Raw genomic sequence first — 18,137 nt, 5'->3', positions numbered from 1 at the left:
GAGTAAAAGGGGGTCTTCCTCAAATTACAATTACAAAGCCAACACTGTAGCTCACACTTACAAGTTTCTTCAACTCAAAGCTAGTAAAAGGTTGTTTTTGTTTTTAAGTAAACTCTAGGCCCAACATGGGGCTCAAACTCATGGCGCTGAGATCAAGAGTCTGCATGTTCTACCAACTGAGCCAGTCAGGCACCCCAGATTTTTTAAACTATTTACTTATCTATCTTCTATCCTCTATGTCTCCTCTTTAATCCTTTTACGGTGATGAATAGGGTACATTCTATGGATAACCATAAGAATACACATGAGGGTTACTTTTCAGTTACAATATTCAATCTTTGTTTTTAATGAGAGAAAAATGTAATTAATTCTTCCTTTACAGCAGACACTTAGAGAATAGCAATTTTTACTATTCTTTAAAGAATGGTCTTAATAAGTCAGTGGTTCTGTTAAACAGTCATCATAATCCATAAACTCTGGAAATGTATCTTAAAGGTAAACTTTACTTTCTCCTCGCTTGTCTCTCAGCGCAGAAGTGTTGAGATAATAATTTCACATGATAATGTTAGTGCCTCAATGAAAATACACAATCAGAAATGCATTTTACATATCCAGCATACTTTATATAGCCAAAATGTATTTGAAAGAAATATAAGGCAGATTTTCCAAGTTCATAATCAAAAACTGTTATGATGTGAAACTAAACATATTCTATTGCTCTGTAACTTCTTTCCAACATGAATTTCTAGTGGAAAGCATCAAAATCATCAATAAGAAGGATTAAATACATGTAACATTCCAAAATCTATGACAGTAAAACTTACAGTCATTTCAACACTGTTATTGAGGTAGCTTTTGGCAACAAAGAGAAATACAATCATGGAAATCTACATCCTGCTTCAGGAAGCCACAAAAGACGCAGTTATTGGTGAGGGCCAAATATAAATCCAAAGCCTTCACACCAGATCAGCTGAAGAACACGACAGGGACTAAAGTCTGCCAACAGCATTTTTGAACAAAGCTTTTAGGCAAGTTACTCTAAATACCTACTATCCCAATCTCTCTGATTTGCTAAAAGGGAGTTATTTGAAACCAACACTAAGCATTATAGGATTAGGGACATAACGTCACTAGATATGAAACATACCTTGCATGAAACCAAAACAATGGTTATTTTGAGAACATTCATATAGAAAGAAAATTAGAAATAAATTAAAGGCTGGGAGAGGAGGGGCACAGTTTTGTGGAGATTTGTAAAATTTAATCTTTACAATGTATCTGGAAAGGACAGCCCAGAGCTAATGTAGAAGGTAAGCTAGGTTTGAAGTGAAACTGTAAAAAGATATAGGGGAGAAATACTACACCTTGAGCTGTGGTGTTCATATTCAGTAGGAATAAAGAAAGGTATTAATATTTCCAGAAAAAGAATAATTTGTTTGTAAATAAAGATAATTTTTCAAAGCATACGTGCAGTTTTTCATGCTGATAAGCTCATCTTTGAAAGGATGTTAATATCACCTTGAATTTCTATTGTTCATTGGTTTCAATTAGCAATTATTTGGGCCGATGCATATTGTTGAAATATACATGTAAAACAAGATTAAAACATTAAGTTAATCTCAACCATGAATTTCACTGGTTACATCAATTTAATACTATTTCATATTGGGAACATTAATCTTTTGAGAAGTCAGAATGACCATTAAAGGATTAAAAATTACAAAAAGATACTGTCAAGGCTTTAATTAGGTAAAATAATTCTGTTGCATGCAAATGTCTATATCTTGGATTGCATCCAAGATATTCATTTTATTTTATTTTTTTAAAATATTTAATTTATTTATTTGACAGAGAGAGACAGCCAGAGAGAGAGGGAACACAAGCAGGGGGAGTAGGAGAGGAAGAAGCAGGCTCCCAGCAGAAGAGCCCGATGCGGGGCTTGATCCCATAACGCTGGGATCACGCCCTGAGCCGAAGGCAGACGCTTAACGACTGAGCCACCCAGGCGCCCCTGCATCCAAGATATTTAAAACCTTAAATGAGATACTTGATTCCTGAATTTTAGTAAACTATGATTTAAAAAATATTTATGTGATTATACATCAAAGCCAATAAAAAATTAAGACATTTTTACAGTAGTTAAAAAAAAATTCTGCTTTGTTTAACAAGCTTCCAGTAAAGCTTCCATTTAGAAAATGCATTTTTTTGTGTGTTGAACATTTATGTTATGAAAATTTAGTCATAAAATGAATTTTTGTAATGAAAGTTAAATTTTCTCATCAACTATATAAGGACAAAGCATGTTCTTACACTCTACTGTGACTGGTAGCACATGAGCTCACAGTGAGAAACGGACCTCAACCACTAATGCAAAAGTTGTCCATAAAAAGCAATAAACGGAAAACAAATTCTGTATATAATGCTGGAGGAGTGCTACTAATGCAAGTCTTCTAGATGGGAAAATGAATCAGCTCCCCTAACTTTTGTAATTCTTTAAAAGTAAAATTCCATAAATAAAACTGCCACAGATAGGGTACATCTGTCAGAAGCCTCATTTATGAAAGATGTTTTTTAAAAAATTGCCAAAATTACCATGAATTTTTCATATAATCTTTATAGACAATGTTTCATAGAATGAAATTCTCTATGGAGAAAAACTGAAACCCAATACTAGATTCAAGTCTATTAAGTACTGAACGCACTAAAAAGGATTAGCAAATGTCTGCAAAGAAGAAATGGCTGAAAAATTCAACGACTGACAAAGTTTTTAAAAAGCTACAGGATAAATTAGTCACAGATAAAATCCCAGAAGGGACATCAGAAGACCCACAAATATTTAAGGCATTTAAGGCACGAACCAAAAGCTGTATGTAGAAGTTCACAAATGTCCAATTATAAGAAGAATATAGTTCTCTCAAGTAAGGGATGAACATTAAGAAACTTTGTAATTAAAAATACTACAAAAGAAAAAAATCTGATTTGAATCATTTAAAATGCTTTTAACAAAATATTCTGGGAAAAATTATGAAATGAATTTTACTGTTATAAAATTGTACTTATTCAACTTTGATACAATTTTGGAGTATGAAAAATACATGTGAGCAAATACTATATAGTTGTTTTAAAATAAGTAAAGCAATACTTTCACATAACTGAGAGAAAAGTTATATGTGAAAATACTCTGGGAAGACGAGAGAAACACAACAAAGAAAAAAGAGTTTCAACCTTTCTCCATCTCTTTCATCATTTTGAGACAGAACTAGAGAAATAATTAAATTATACTAAGCTAAAGAGAAAGATTTATGTTTTATAATGACTTAAAATATCTCTTATGAAATAAAAATCACAGAAATATAGTTTCTTAATCAGCAAATCTACGTTAATATTTATATCTGGTCATGACTCATTTCGGAGCTCATAACAGATGTAAGAAAAAGCTGGATGACAATCAAAACCACCTGCTGGGGATGTTAAAGGGGAGCCATTTTCTGTAGATCAAATGTAGTATGAAGTAGAACCTAATGAAAATTCTTTTAAAATAGATTATATGTTCAAGTACCCCCAAGGACCAAGGAACTCAAATATTAGAGTTATATGAGTTTTCAGCATAAATTATGGTTCTAATATCTATAATATTTTTTCTAATATCTATAATTAAGTGCATCCTAACTTGGAATATTTTAGGGAACTTAAAGAAAATGTACTAAAACTGTTGCCTATTAGTTTAATTTACCCACTGTTAACAAGAATGTTGTCAGAAGGAAAAAAACCTAACATCTAAACAGTGATAAAATTTAATGAAATATGAATGCAAAATTCAAAAAAATTAAGTTCAAACTTAAGAGTCATACACCAGTTATCTGTAAGTTAAGTTGAAGCCTGCATCTTACAAGAAACTCAGTTATAGGCAGCAAAATGCAGTGTGGTAAAGAGCATGGGCGAAGGGGACCAGTTCTGTCACTTACTTTATGTGTGACCCAGGAGAAATTAGGTCCTGTCTGTAGACTCAGTTTTTGTCTCTAAAGTAGAGATAATCATAATACCCGACTCTCAACGGTTATAGTAAAGGAAGCACTGCACTGAAACATCAAGTAGAATCCCTGACATAGGGCGGCACTCCATCGATGTTGGCTAGTACTGCTCCTATTATATTTTGAGTGCAGAAAGGTGGGCCAGGCACTGGTATGGAAGGCCAAAGAAAGAAGACATTCTAAGTAAAATGACTATGAAAGTTTTCAAAAAGAGAAGGATTTAAGTGAGACAGGAAAAGGCAGATATGATTCTTGGGAATTTTTTTACAATGTTGAACACCAAAGAAAAAGATTTTTAAAGGATCCATAACCTCTCCAGTCTAAAGTTTTTATAACAAAAACTCTTTGAAAGGCTAAGCTGGAAGAAAGCTGCATTTCAAGAAATTGAAAATGCATACATAAACGAGGGCCACAGAACAGAACATACTAAACATTACTAGGTTAAACAAAATATTTAATTTGAACAAGAGTCTATAGTAAGAAAAAATTTAGTGGCAAGATTTGTATATAGGTTGAGGTCAGCTCATGGAAGAAGATACATGATGGGTTAAAAGAAATTCTGTCACGTTAAAAATCGAGCATTATTATAGATGCTGAACAGAGTTTCAAAGTGGAATATTAAAGCCCAAATGCGTACAACATTTTAATTCTTATGATAGTATTGAATTGTGAATCACTTGGTCTTTTCAATTCAAATGGTAACAAAGAATACTTTAGCTGTAATAATTTCAGTTTCCTTAAGCTGTAATAATTCACTATTCAGGTACTGATACATTTATTCTTCAAGGACCACCCAGCAACTATCTCACTGGGGAAAGCAACTAAATTTTCTTTTTACAATTCCCCAGGTTCAATAACATTCTGAAGTCTGGGAAGTCTTGGTCACAATATGTTCTACAAAAGTTATCACAGAGCTTTCTGAAAATGGAGAATATTTTGTTGGTTAGAAACAAAAAGGTAGTCTTTAAATAGGCTTTTGATCTACATCTCTTTAACATCCCACTTTGAAAACACTTCCAAAATAGACATGCATTTCTGAATATGATGACAATGAACGGTGCCCACAACATACTACTGAGTTAAAACAAATTCAAGCTGCAGAACACTATGTAGACCCCATTATTTAAGACAGTTAGAGACAGTCTCTCTCTCTTACACACAGAAATGGTCTAAAAAAGTGTCAGCCTGTTAACAATGGCCATAGAGTAAGTGGTCAGCAATGAGACTAAGCACTGGAATTCTACTCTCTATGCACATAAAAACTCAACATTATTTAATTTAAAAAACACTACACTTTTATTTTAAAAACCTTAATATAGGTTTATTAAGAGTAAAATAAAGGTAGATTTACTATAAAATGTATCACTAACAATTCATGTATTTTTAAATCTTATTTTAACTTTTCATATTTTAATGTGATAAGATTACTGAATAATAATAAACTTAATTATAAACAACTTTTTAAAACTTGGAATATAAAAAGGATTTAAAAAAAACACTATTAAAACGTTCTGAAAAAGTGATATACTTACTTAGACTCATGAATAACTAATGTCAATATTTCTATTCTCTCTTCTACTTTTAAAAAGAAAAATCACTGAATGGAAATGAAGAACACTTTTCTCTATTTCTTCTTGTGAAAACTACAAATCTGGATGGAACTCCTGGAATCATTCTTTCCACATATAATAATTTTCAGAAGATGTAAGACATAATGCTGTAAAGACACTTAGAGTAAAAATGGGGCAATGAAAAAGTTTAGGGTACAAGTTCATAACTTCCAATTTTGCTTATTTCATTAAATCCAGGCATTATGGGAGGTGCTGTAGACAGAGTGTGAATTATTATGCTACTGAATCTATCAGAGCTTCACAATGTAACTTCATCTACTCAAATGAGGTGGTTCAGGTCTTGAGTTTAATGAAGAGAGGTACCATTAAGTTCTAGTCAAAGTATATATCATTGGTGTCAAGTACGTCATAAGCATTCAGTACATATTTGCTGAATAACTGAAATAATTTATCAATGAATATTTAATAAGTGAATTAAAGTAATAAATGAATTAATGCATGCATACATACATCCAATGGGACAGCATGAATGTCTCCAAAATCCTTACCATTCTAATGACTGATATAGAGCTATTTATTCTATTTCTCTTATTTAAAAAATTGCTTAAAAATTATTTAAAACAATGAAAATCAAGTCAAACTACTTGTACACTTTCAGGATCACAGTCAATGAAATTTTTAAATTTCAAAAGTCCTAGGAAGTAGAGATAATGTAAATCCAATGTAATTTTCCTATAGCAATTACACTATAGACCGGCTTACAGTCCTGACTGATATGTATTTGCTTTTTTTAATAGAAACAATCATAAACACTACAGTTAATATGCTGCAGATTATATACCAGCATTTGAAGAATGTAAGTTTCTAAAAATATATATAACCATTTAGAATAGAAAAGTGTAACCAAATTTATTAAATTATTAATGTGCTTAAGTTACAAACACATTTAAAACATTTTACTTTTTTTTTTTTATAATGATTTTTTATTTTATTATGTTAGTCACCATACAGTACATCCCCGGTTTCCGATGTAAGGCTCAATGATTCATTAGTTGTGTATAACACCCAGCGCACCATGCAATACGTGCCCTCCTTACTACCCATCACCGGCCTATCCCATTCCCCCAACCCCCTCCCCTCTGAGGCCCTCAGTTTGTTTCTGATAGTCCATAGTCTCTCATGTTTCATTCCCCCTTCTGATTACCCCCCCTTTCTTTATCCCTTTCTTCCCCTACCGATCATCCTAGTTCTTATGTTCCATAGATGAGAGAAAAAACATTTTACTTTTTTATAATCTTTATTTCAGCCTATGAAGGAACACTTTTTAGCATAGGTAATTTCTTTAAAAATGTGCCTTTATAACCTTTTATCCTTAACTGTTTCTCTGCTGCTCTTTTAGCTTGAGACAAGAACCTGAACATCTCTCAGGGAATGACGTTGTGTAAGACAGAGGAAAATTAATCAGGCCAGACTGTGCTTCAGAACCTTGGTATATAAGTCAGGGAAAAAACAGCTGAACACATCATAAGAGAATCTCAAAATGAGGTGAAAGGAAACTGGGAGATGATCTTGTCCAGGAATTAGCATTGGAAGCTAGGAAGATCAGTAGCCAAGGAGGAAGCAGGTAAAGAGGGGAGAGGGTCAAAAGAGGAACTCATGACAATATAGAGCTGGGCATAAACTCTGAATAAATAACATGTTTTATATGTTCTATTGTCTTCTAGTGGATCAGATCTTTTAGAGTAATAAAGTACAAATTCATGTAAGATATTAGTAACTTAATACAAGTTTTATTTTACTTTTCCGAATCATAGATTCCAAAAGTAACAACCACTATCAACTGCAAGTCTGTAAAAATGTTGAACTTAAAAAAGACTCCACTGATGGGGTTCTTGCTAGGGAGCGGGAAAGTGTGGGGACAGAGGACACTTGCTTGTTGTCATAGAGCTTTTCACAATGTTTGAATTTTCGGCAGTAGAAAGCATTAGCATTTATTAAAATATATTTTTAAAAATCTTGTTTGTTTGAAAGACTTGGAAACCATTAATCTCATCTGCTACACAAGGTGTGGCCCTTGAAGCGGCACCTCAGTAGCACTCAGTATCAGTGTCCTACTCCATCACCTAGGAGCTTGGTGGAAATACGGAATTTCCCCATTCCAGACCTCCCAAGTCAAAACCTGCATTTGAACACATCGCCAGGTGATTTGTATGCACATTAAGTTTAAGAAGCACTGGTCTAATTCTACATAAATCATAACCCCCTCTAAGCCTTTCACATGGTTGATCAGCCTCTGCTACATCAGCGGGGGGGGGGGGGGGGGGGGATGGGACTCAGTACCTCCTAAGACAATCAACATTTTAAAAAATGAACTCCTGATCTCCACCTGGCAAACCCAAACTAAATCCTTCCACAGTTTTCCTTCCTTCAGTTAATTTAATCCTTCCAGTTGCTCAGGCCATACAACAGAATTATCTGTATCTCCTCCATCTCAAACCCATGTGCAATCCATCTGCAACGTCTCCTGGCTCTACCTCTACAATATCTCCAGAATCTGACCACTTCTCATCACCTCCACAGCCACTACCATCAGCCAAACCACCATCAGCTCCTGCCAAGATGAGTGCAACAGTCACAGACCCTTGCCCTTCCCAGCCTGCAGTCTATTCTTCACATGTTGTCCTGAATTCTCTGCTTAAATATAAAGTGGATCCTGCCACTCCTCCAGCTCAAACCCTGAGGGCTTCTCATCTGATGGAGAAATCAACCCCTCAAAAATTAGAAAGGTTTCATATCACAGATTCAGTCAATTCAAATAATAGAAATAATCCTTAACATGTCTCCATTAGAGGTCAATATCAAATTCCCATCTGTTCCTCTGAACTGTGACTCTCTTTAAAGGCATATTTCACCTCTTTTCCAATGTATATTTTTAGTCCTTCCTGGTGATCCCTTCATTTCTTTTTGCAGGTAGATATTCGGCAAACAACAAAACCATTATTTCAAAATTCTGCATGTGTGGATTATCTTCCCCCACAATCGCATCTCACTCAAAAAAATAGCCAAACTCTACATAATTGGCCTCATGGGTCCTTCCGTGTCTCTTACCTCACTGGCTACCACCCTGCCTCAGGCATATATCGTTTCAGCTGCCACTGGCTTCTTTTGCACACTCCTGCATCGTGATCCTTGTGCTTTCTCAGTGAGGCACCCTCTCTTACTAGGCCATGACGTCCCTCTCTAACACCCCATTTCCTATCTTCTTCCCTGGCTCCACAACACGTATTAGAATATATTAGAACATTTATTAATTTTTAACTGTCTCTCTCCCCCATTAAATCTAAGTTTCATGAGACCAGGGATTTTTCTTTGTCTTGACATACACCCCATACCTAGAAAAGTGCCTAGTGAGCAGGTTCATAAGAAACATTAAGCAATGAATAATGAAAAAACAGCCCCATTTATTCTTAGACTTTTGTAACTAAAAGATCTTCATTCTATTGAGCTGCAATTAGTGTCTTTGTAAATCCACTAATTTAATGATCTTAGGTTTGTTCTTAGTTTCAGGAAGAATAAAACTATTCCCTATGACACATGATAGGCCCAGTATTTAAAGTATGGTCCTATGTCCCCTAGTTTTCTCATCTTCAAATTTAAGATCTTTAGTTATTTCAGTCTTACTGTTATTCCTTCAAAGATCTGTTTTTTATTGGCTGCATTTAGGATTTTTCTATTTTTCATTTTCAATATATAAATTTCTATTTCTACATGTTATTTATATGTATAATTTATCTATATTTATTATCTATATTTTATATATATGTGTGTGTGTGTGTACTGACTGAGCCACCCAAGCAACCCATACATATATATTTTAATAATGAAAATATCCAACACTATCAAAGATAAAAACATCTCCTCTCTCTCAAGTACTGTCTTAGGCCTTGAAACCTGTGTTGGGGGAGGTAGGTATTGCATTCTCTCTCATTCTTCCTCAGCCCATCAGGAAGGAGTCTCTTTATCTTTGATTTTCAGTAATTTGACCATATTATGCCTAGATGGAGTTTTCCTTACACTTGTTTATATTGGGGATAGGTTTCTTGGGTCTGCTGGTTAATGACTGTTGTTAATTTTATAAAAGCCTCAAGGGTTATCCTTTTAAGTTATGCTTTTGGTTCCATTCTTTCTTCTACTTTACACATACATTAGACCATTTGACGGTGACCCACATATTTTTCAATTTGTTCCCTTTCTTCTTCCTTTCTTTTCTATTCCTTTTGACTCCTCTCCGTGCTTCAGTTTGGGTAATTTCTATTTAGCTATGTCTAAGTTCACTAATCCTATCTTTTGCTTTGTCCATTTGCTGTTATAGCTATCCAATGAGTCCTTAACGTCAGATATTGGTATTCAATTTTAGAATTTTAAATAGACCTCATTTCTATGAAATCTCCTTTTAACATTTTTCTCTAAAGTACTAATAACAGTTATTTCAAACTCTTGTCTACTAATTCCAACATCTCAGTCATCTATAAGTCTTTTATTACTAGCTAAATTTTCTCCTGATAACAGGTCTAATTTCTTTGCTTGTTTGATATCTTATAATTTTTGATTATATATTAGACATCATGGATAAAGAGACTACAACAAGTTAATGTTATTTTCTTCCAGAAAAGGCACACCTTTTCCTGCCAGGCAGAATGGGTAAGCAGGGGATAATTTCAATTCAATCATTAACTGAGCTAGGCTGGGGTTGGTTTGCAACGTTAGTTAAATGCAGTTCACCTCTTGTTTCAAAGGTCCCAAGGGCAAGACTTGTCTTGTATTTGTTGCAGGCTTCTCCCAATAGAATTACATTATTTGACAGAAATGTAACACAAAACCACAACTGAGAGCCACCTATGTAAATTAAAATTTCCTAGTAGTCACATTGAAAAGGGTTTAAAAAAACAGTGGAAAATAGTTCTAATAATGTATTAGCTCAATATATCAAAAATATTGTCATCATTATATAAAATCAATATAAAGATTATTAATGAGATATTTTATTTTCTTCAAAAATCTCTTCAAAATCTTATGTATATTTTATACTTATAGAACATCTCAGTTTGGACTAGCCACATTTCAAAAGCAGAAGAGCCACACATAGTGACTACTATAATGAATAGTGCACTTCTAACAAGGCTTTATCTTTTAAGGAATGTGAAACTTTGAGAAACTCAATTTCTTCTTACCAGCTCCCTCTCCCCACCCAACACTCCAAAAACACACTGTGGATGACTGTGTGTTTGGGGTTTCTCCAGATTCCAACATGTCACTCTAGCCCATATGACCGATAAGTGTTTCTTGGTTTCCTCCTTTCCACAACAAAATCCCTCTGCTTATAGGCAGATAAGGCAAATAACTCCAAAGGTGAAAGGGGCATCCAGTCTCCATACACCTATTGGAAAGGGCATTGTACATCACTACTATCTAATTCCAGACAATTATCATCACCCCAAAGAGAAATCCTATATCCATTAATAGTCACTCTTCTCTCCTGTCTTAGCCACCACTCTTTTATTGCCTTGATGGATTTGTCTATTCTGGTCATTTCATATAAGTGGAATTATATAATATTCATATTATATGTGGCTTTTTTTGTGTCTGGTTTCCTTCACTTTGCATGTCTCCAAGGTCGATCCATGTTATAAACATATACTTTATGTCTATGGCAGACTAATATTCTTGTATGGGTAAACCACATTTTGTTTAGCCATTCGTCAGCTGACGAACCTTTGGGTATTTTCTGCTTTTGGCTATTAGGTCTCCAATCCATATTGAGTTAAATTTTGTGTATGGTGAAAGGTAAATGTCTAAGCTCATTTGAATATCAGGCAGTCTGAACACCATTTGTTGAAAAGATTATTCTTTACCATTGAATTATCTTGGCTTCTTTATCAAAAACCAATGGATAGTAAATGTGATGGTTTATTTGTAGAATCTCAATTCTATTAATTGACACATATCTATCCTTATGCCAGTACCTCATTGTCTTGATTTCTATTGTTTTATCCTAAGTTTTGAAAGTAGGATGTGTGAACGTTCCAACTTTGTTTTTCCTTTCCAATACTCTTTTGGCTATTCTGGGTCCCTTGAATTTCCATATGAATAATTTCCATTATGAATTTTAGGATAGACCTGTCAATTTCTGCAAAGAAGTTAGCTGAAATTTTGATGTGGATTATGATGAATGAATTTTTTGAAGGAGTACTGCCATCTAAGACTAGTAAGTCTTCTGATCTATGTACATGGGATATAATTTCATGTACTTAGATCTTTTAAAATTTCATTGTACATGGGATATAATCACGTATTTAGATCTTCTTTAATTTCTTTCAACCATGTTTTGTAGTTTTCAAAGTGTAAGTTTTGCACTTCTTTTGGTAAATTTATTCATAAGTATTTAAATTTTTGATGAGATTATAAAAGGAATGATTTTCTTAATTGCACTTTCAGATAGTTCATTGCTTAGTGTTAATGTGAGCTGATTTCTATATATTGATTTTGTATCCTGCAAAGCTTGCTAAACTTATTTGCCCAACAGTTTTTCAGCGGATTCCTTAGGATTTTCTATATACAAGACCATGTCATCTACAAAAAAAGAGTTATTTCTTCCTTACAATCTGGGTGCCTTTTATTTCATTTTTCTTATGTAACTGCCCTAGAACCTCTAGTATAATGCTAAATAGATGCAGTGAGAGCAGATATCCTGATCTTAGGGTTTGGGAAAGCATCCAGTGTTTCACCATCAATTATTTAGACATCATTTTTTTTTTTTATAGATGCCATTTATCAGGTTGAAGAAGTTAGAAAAACCAAGACAGAAAGAAAAAACACAAAGAGCAGATTAAAATAAAGAGGAAGTAAAAATATGGAAAGGGAGCAAGAGAGTGTAATGACCAAATTGTATAATCAGGAAGAGAAACTAAATGGTAGAAATACAAATTTAAAAACAGTTCTGAAAGGAATTAATAAAAAATCAATTCTGAAATGCTCTGCCATTAGTTAAGTATATGTTTTTTAGCAAAACACATAAAAATTCTGTGCAACTTGGTTTGTCTATTATTTAAAAAATCGGGGCATTTATTCTATAAAGTACCTTTTCTGTACTTTGTATGCAATTGGTACATATTTTTATATATTTTGCATGAGTCAGGATGTAAGACACTGAAGATCTAAAGAGGCAATATACGTTTATTTATGCTTAGTTTACTTGTTGGCATTATATTTCCATACTCTATAAAATAATTCCGTAGTGAAACAGAAGGAAATGAGATACGGAAAGGAGGCAGAACGTAAAAAAAAAAAAAAAGGAAAGAAATATAGAAAAGGAAGAGGTAAAGAGTAAAGATACAGAAGGGGAAGGAAAAGTTAGGCATGAAGAAAACATGGAAAGTAAAGGAGAGTGAGAAAAAAACAGTTCAAGGACAACAGGAAGAAAGCAATGACAAACAGGCATATGAGAGCCACATCTCCACAAATGACTGCTGAGGAGCCAGCAAGTGGAGGCGGTAGAGGAGGAAAGGAAGTATCTCAGGAGTTCCCTTTATTGATGGTGATAGGATCTTTTAATAAAAAACATATTTCTTTCACCAAAAGTAAAGCAGGACCCTCTTTAAGGACCACTTATTTCTGAAGTGGTAGACAAATGAAGTAGAAAAGACAAATATACCTGAAAGAATTTTCAAATGTTAGAAAATTAAATTATTTTCACCCCGAAAGAATTCTACTGTAATCCTTTCTAAATTCTGAGAGAGTAAAAAGGTATGAGTTGTGGTCCTGTCTCCATCATTACTCGACTACAGACGACTGTTCCTATGGATCCTCAGTTTCCTAATGTATAAAGTAAGGCAGTGGGATAAGAAAATTCCTAAGGTCTCCTTCAGTTCTCACATCCTGAGATTCTTCATAAGGTAGCAAAAAAAAAAAAAACCCAAAACAAACAAAAACTTGCTTAAGGGAAGAATACTGCAAACTACCAACAAAAATAATGCAAGAAAGAGAACATGATATATAATTCAAAGGAAAAACCTATCAAATCAAATAACAGAAAAATTTGAGAAAAAAAAATCCCTAGGTCTTTAAGTAAAAATAGCTGTCAACCTCTAGGTGGTAAGTGCATTACAAAACTTTCCTAGCAGTAACATTTATTGGAGAACAGTAGGAATTTATTTTTAAAAGAGTGACACTACCTCATCTGAGAAGCAGACCAGCAGGAGGAATAAGACACTTGTACATCTGTATTTCTGTGATTTTTCTCACTTGGTATTATTTGCAACTGTACTTTTATGTCTGGCAGCAGTGCCAGCTTCAGTACGAATGATGTATTATTTTTATCATGTTGATTACATATGTTCACCAGTTTAGTTGTCCATATATGCTTGGTGTGGTTTGCAAATACTCAGTGACAAAATCCAGAGCACGGTATTTTCACAGAAAGTGTTTACTGTGAAATTTCTCCTTAGAAGTTTGCTTTTCTTTACAGCTTTGATCCATATGACATCCATAGTCCTACATTTCAAATAATGGCTTAGAGCTAAATTAAGAAAATGCTTCAATTTGATACAACATGACTGCAGTAGGATGTGGTAGTTCGAGAGAGAACCTCATTTTCTTACGTGATTAGAGATTTGGTTAAATTTAAAGTCTGCTAAAAGTTTCCAAACTGCGCTTCTTCAGTTTTATGGTGACTTGGTACTTACATTCTGTTATTCATCAACACTTCACAGAAATAGTTGATTTGTCTGAATGAATTTAAAAAACCACAACTGAAGAAAATCAGAAAAACCTGGTATTAAATATCAAAAGATTCCGAATGAAAAGTATTTCTGCAGGCCACACTAAGCAAGTTTTATTGATCAGTGTACTTCTTTACAGGATGAAATTGTTGCAAGATTGAACGTAAGAAAATAAACTTACTGGTAAATATCTTTCCTGAGGACAGATCTGCCAAGGGGATTGTCAGCTTGGGGAGCCATAGCAACAGAGCCAATCTTCAAAACCATGGTGTCTTCTTTTGCTGCCTTATTAACTGTAACAAAAGAAAGAGACACATGAAGTAGACGGTGGGTCTGTGTGTAACTTCATGCATAAGGAGAAATCTTTGAATAATGGGGTAGAGACACGTTAAGATAAAAATCAATAAATGAGGACAAGGAAAAAATTACATGATGCTTTTTAAAACGATTTCCTTTACATTCTTTTAAGTAGTTTCCTCAACACGATTAAAATGGCAATTTAAAAAAACCCAACTCCATCCCAACATTAAAACATGTGAGGTTAAATATATATAAGTAGTGTTGAAGCAGTATGTTTATCAAATTCATTATCTTAGACTACTACATCTTTCTCCCAAGTGCTTGTCAGCCCTAGGATTTTTAACACTGCATTGCTGTGTACAAATACATTACTGTCTACAAATATATTGAAGATCACCATAAAGGAACAGATTCTCAAAGCCATTTAAATTTACATGATAAATAATAATTAAATACAATATACACACACACATGCACACACACAGTAACAGCACTTTAAGCTACAACATGTCAGAAGACCCAAAGGAAACATAATGGCTACAATGGTGAAGGAAGAAAAAACCAAGGGATTGTTTACTATACAAGGACATTTCAACTTGCTATTCAAGGCACTTTTTAATTTTAATTTTAATAATTCCTACTGTGAAATTGCTTGAGAAATAGTAATTTCACACCTATGTAAAAGTTCTACCTCCTAAAGGAAACTATCTCTAAGGTAAGTAACCTCAAAAACAATTAAAAATTAAATATACATATATATATGTGTGTGTGTATATATATCAGGATCAGAATCGATATATATATATATGTACTGAACAAAGCAATATTTTACTATGTTCTGTTCTTAAAAGTTCAACAGTTTTTCTATAAATCACTGGCTAATCCAACATCTTTTCTAAGGACTATTTGAAATGGAAAGGGGTTCTTCATGGCCCCATTAATTTATGTTAAATTCTGCTCCCTCTTCTCCAACAGATTATCTCACTGTAGTACCTGTTTAAAAATTGTTGTATATTGCTAACAATATACAACTTTCTGGGTTTTGAAGAAAGCATGTACTAAAACTCGTAATTTCTCCCAAGAAACTATCATCTGCCACAAATGGCACAGAAAAGGACTGGCTGCAAGATCTCAGGAATATCCTGAACAGAACATGCCTACAAAGGCATACAATCCATATTTCACAAACTGTGGTGCCCAAAGAATGCAAAAGCTAAGAGATTATTTCCAGCTGCTTCAGCAGTTCACTCAGTATGGTCTGACTTAGATTAGTCTAAGAAAGAAACTCAGAATTAAGAAAATCAGAAAAAGTTAGAAGAAAGATACTCAGTGAGGAAAAGAAGGAACCAGAATAAGATGTATATAAAGGGAGTGGCCAAACAGCTGGGAGGTGGGGGTCAGGAGGACAGAAAAAGGGGAAAAAAGAGATGAGCTATCATAATAAATATCAGCATATGGATGCTACAATAAAGATAGTACTTTTAAATGTCTACAGCCAAAAAGATCAAATAGAAAACTACTTCTCATGCAGCTGTACTATTTTCAAATGACTAGAGGTCTGGCTTGATTATAAGCCCTTATACTATGAACATTGTTTACATTTCACAGATCCTGCATTTTATGCCAAGCTTATCAAATAGTTCCATGTGGGTAAAACCTCTGATTAAGCAGCAGGCATCAATTAAATCAATAAATAGTAAGCCTGGAGAATAGACCATACCACAAAAGTGCAATTAGTGTACTTGCTAACTGTTCTTCCAGGCTACAGATACTACCCACCATATGAAAGTCTGAAATGTAATAGAAACACTGCAGTAAATGAGGTACATATGGAAGAAAAATGACGTACTTGGTGTTACATACAAAGCCAGATCCAAGAATAGGATTCTGTTTCTGTTAGAGCCAAAAGTGTTCTCACTAGATTATACTGAGTATAAAGTTATAATAATAAAAAAAGCACTTAATGCAGATCATTCACAAACTAAATAAAAATAATCAGTCTTATTACAGAAAGTATTTAGCTTATCAAAATCTACCTTTGAGATATAAAAATAAGTATTTATTAAAAAATGCCTTTATTCAGTTATTTAGTTACTTTATAATTGGAAAAAAGTAAGCTTCCCCTTTTTTGGTTTATTTCACCTGCATTCAATAGTTGGACCATATGAGGAAATGTTCCCTCTAGATGCATTTTCAACATGAAAATGAATGCCTTCCTTCTTTGCTTGAACTGTATTTTTTTAAAATTCAGGCTCATGCGGAACTACTTACTCTAGAAGACTCATACTAGATCCAAAAAACAGTCCTCTTTTCTGAAATAAATAGCTTAAACTGGAAGTCAAACACCTGTAGATTCAGGATCCTGATAATGATTGCACAGAATGCAAACAATATTCAAGTTGAAAACCAGACTTTCGATATCATTTGTTTAACTAAAATATTAGAATGTTAAATACATTTTTCTTATTATTAACTGATTTTACACATGAACTATTAAAAACTTTTACATTTAATGTAATATGAAATGTAAGTCTGAAAGATTTTACCTTTTGTTTGGGCAAGAGTGTATTGAAAATGAAAACGTTATGAACAACTCTGAAATTATGAGCTTAAGTAACCAAAAGATTAAATGAAGAGCAGAATTTTCCTGCCATTGTCAGATAACATAAGACTGTTTCTTATAAATAAGTTTTCTTAAATCCACCAAGAAATAAAAGTGTTTTGGAGACTTCAGCTTTATATTGAGAATCTTAAAAGTCTCAAGAGTGTTTGAATTTGCCACTGTGCAATGTTTTATAAAGTCATAACTGTAGTGACAACCCTACACAAAGCTGTCAACAAAAGATTTTAATAGTTACTGCTGTATTTGCAGATGAAGACAGAAAGAGGTTAAAAAATGTGTAACATTGTGACTGTCATGTTTATTAATGGGAAATATAGTTGCATTTGTTTTGCCAATCAACTCTGATCTACAGGCACAAATTGCTTGGAGATATTGCTTATAATATAGCTTCTGCTGAGAAGTACAGATATAGCAATAGTTAGCTAAGCTATCACACTCATTAAAACATAATTCACACATATACTTTAATCTGATACAAATATAACTCAAGCAAACTTTTTAACACCTTTCTGGAGTAAAATGAATACTATCCTCTTGACTCTTACTAGATCTTACTGGAATCATGTAAGTGATTATATTTATTTCTAATGGAATTGCTGCTTCAATCATGTTTTCCTTAGTCATATTATATCTTTTAAAATGTATTAAATGAAAACATTCCATCTCACAAATAAAATATACATTTAAATGTTTGTGTATACTTTCAAATGACTGAAATGGTGAATTTTACATTATATGCATTTTACTGCACTGAAAAATTTTTCATGGGTGAATTATCATTCAAATTAAGAGTAGCAACAATGAAAGATAAAGTGTCAAAAAAAATTTAATAGAA

General features: G+C 33.4%; 1 protein-coding gene across 18 annotated transcripts in view; it reads right to left on the bottom strand.

The window, feature by feature from the left end:
* VPS13B (vacuolar protein sorting 13 homolog B) overlaps positions 1–18,137 on the bottom strand; it is a 765,680-nt gene that overhangs the window by 301,199 nt on the left and 446,344 nt on the right. For all 18 annotated transcript variants that reach the window (XM_044382679.3, XM_048212588.2, XM_048212589.2 and 15 more), the window contains one exon: positions 14,561–14,672. In XM_044382679.3, coding sequence (XP_044238614.2) covers positions 14,561–14,672 — 112 coding nt within the window. The remainder of the gene's footprint in view (positions 1–14,560; positions 14,673–18,137) is intronic.

The sequence above is a fragment of the Ursus arctos genome, unplaced genomic scaffold (genome assembly GCF_023065955.2).
Source record: "Ursus arctos isolate Adak ecotype North America unplaced genomic scaffold, UrsArc2.0 scaffold_6, whole genome shotgun sequence".
Taxonomy (NCBI): domain Eukaryota; kingdom Metazoa; phylum Chordata; class Mammalia; order Carnivora; family Ursidae; genus Ursus; species Ursus arctos.
Note: the sequence above shows the minus strand (reverse complement) of the source record. Positions and strands in the feature narration are given on the sequence as shown.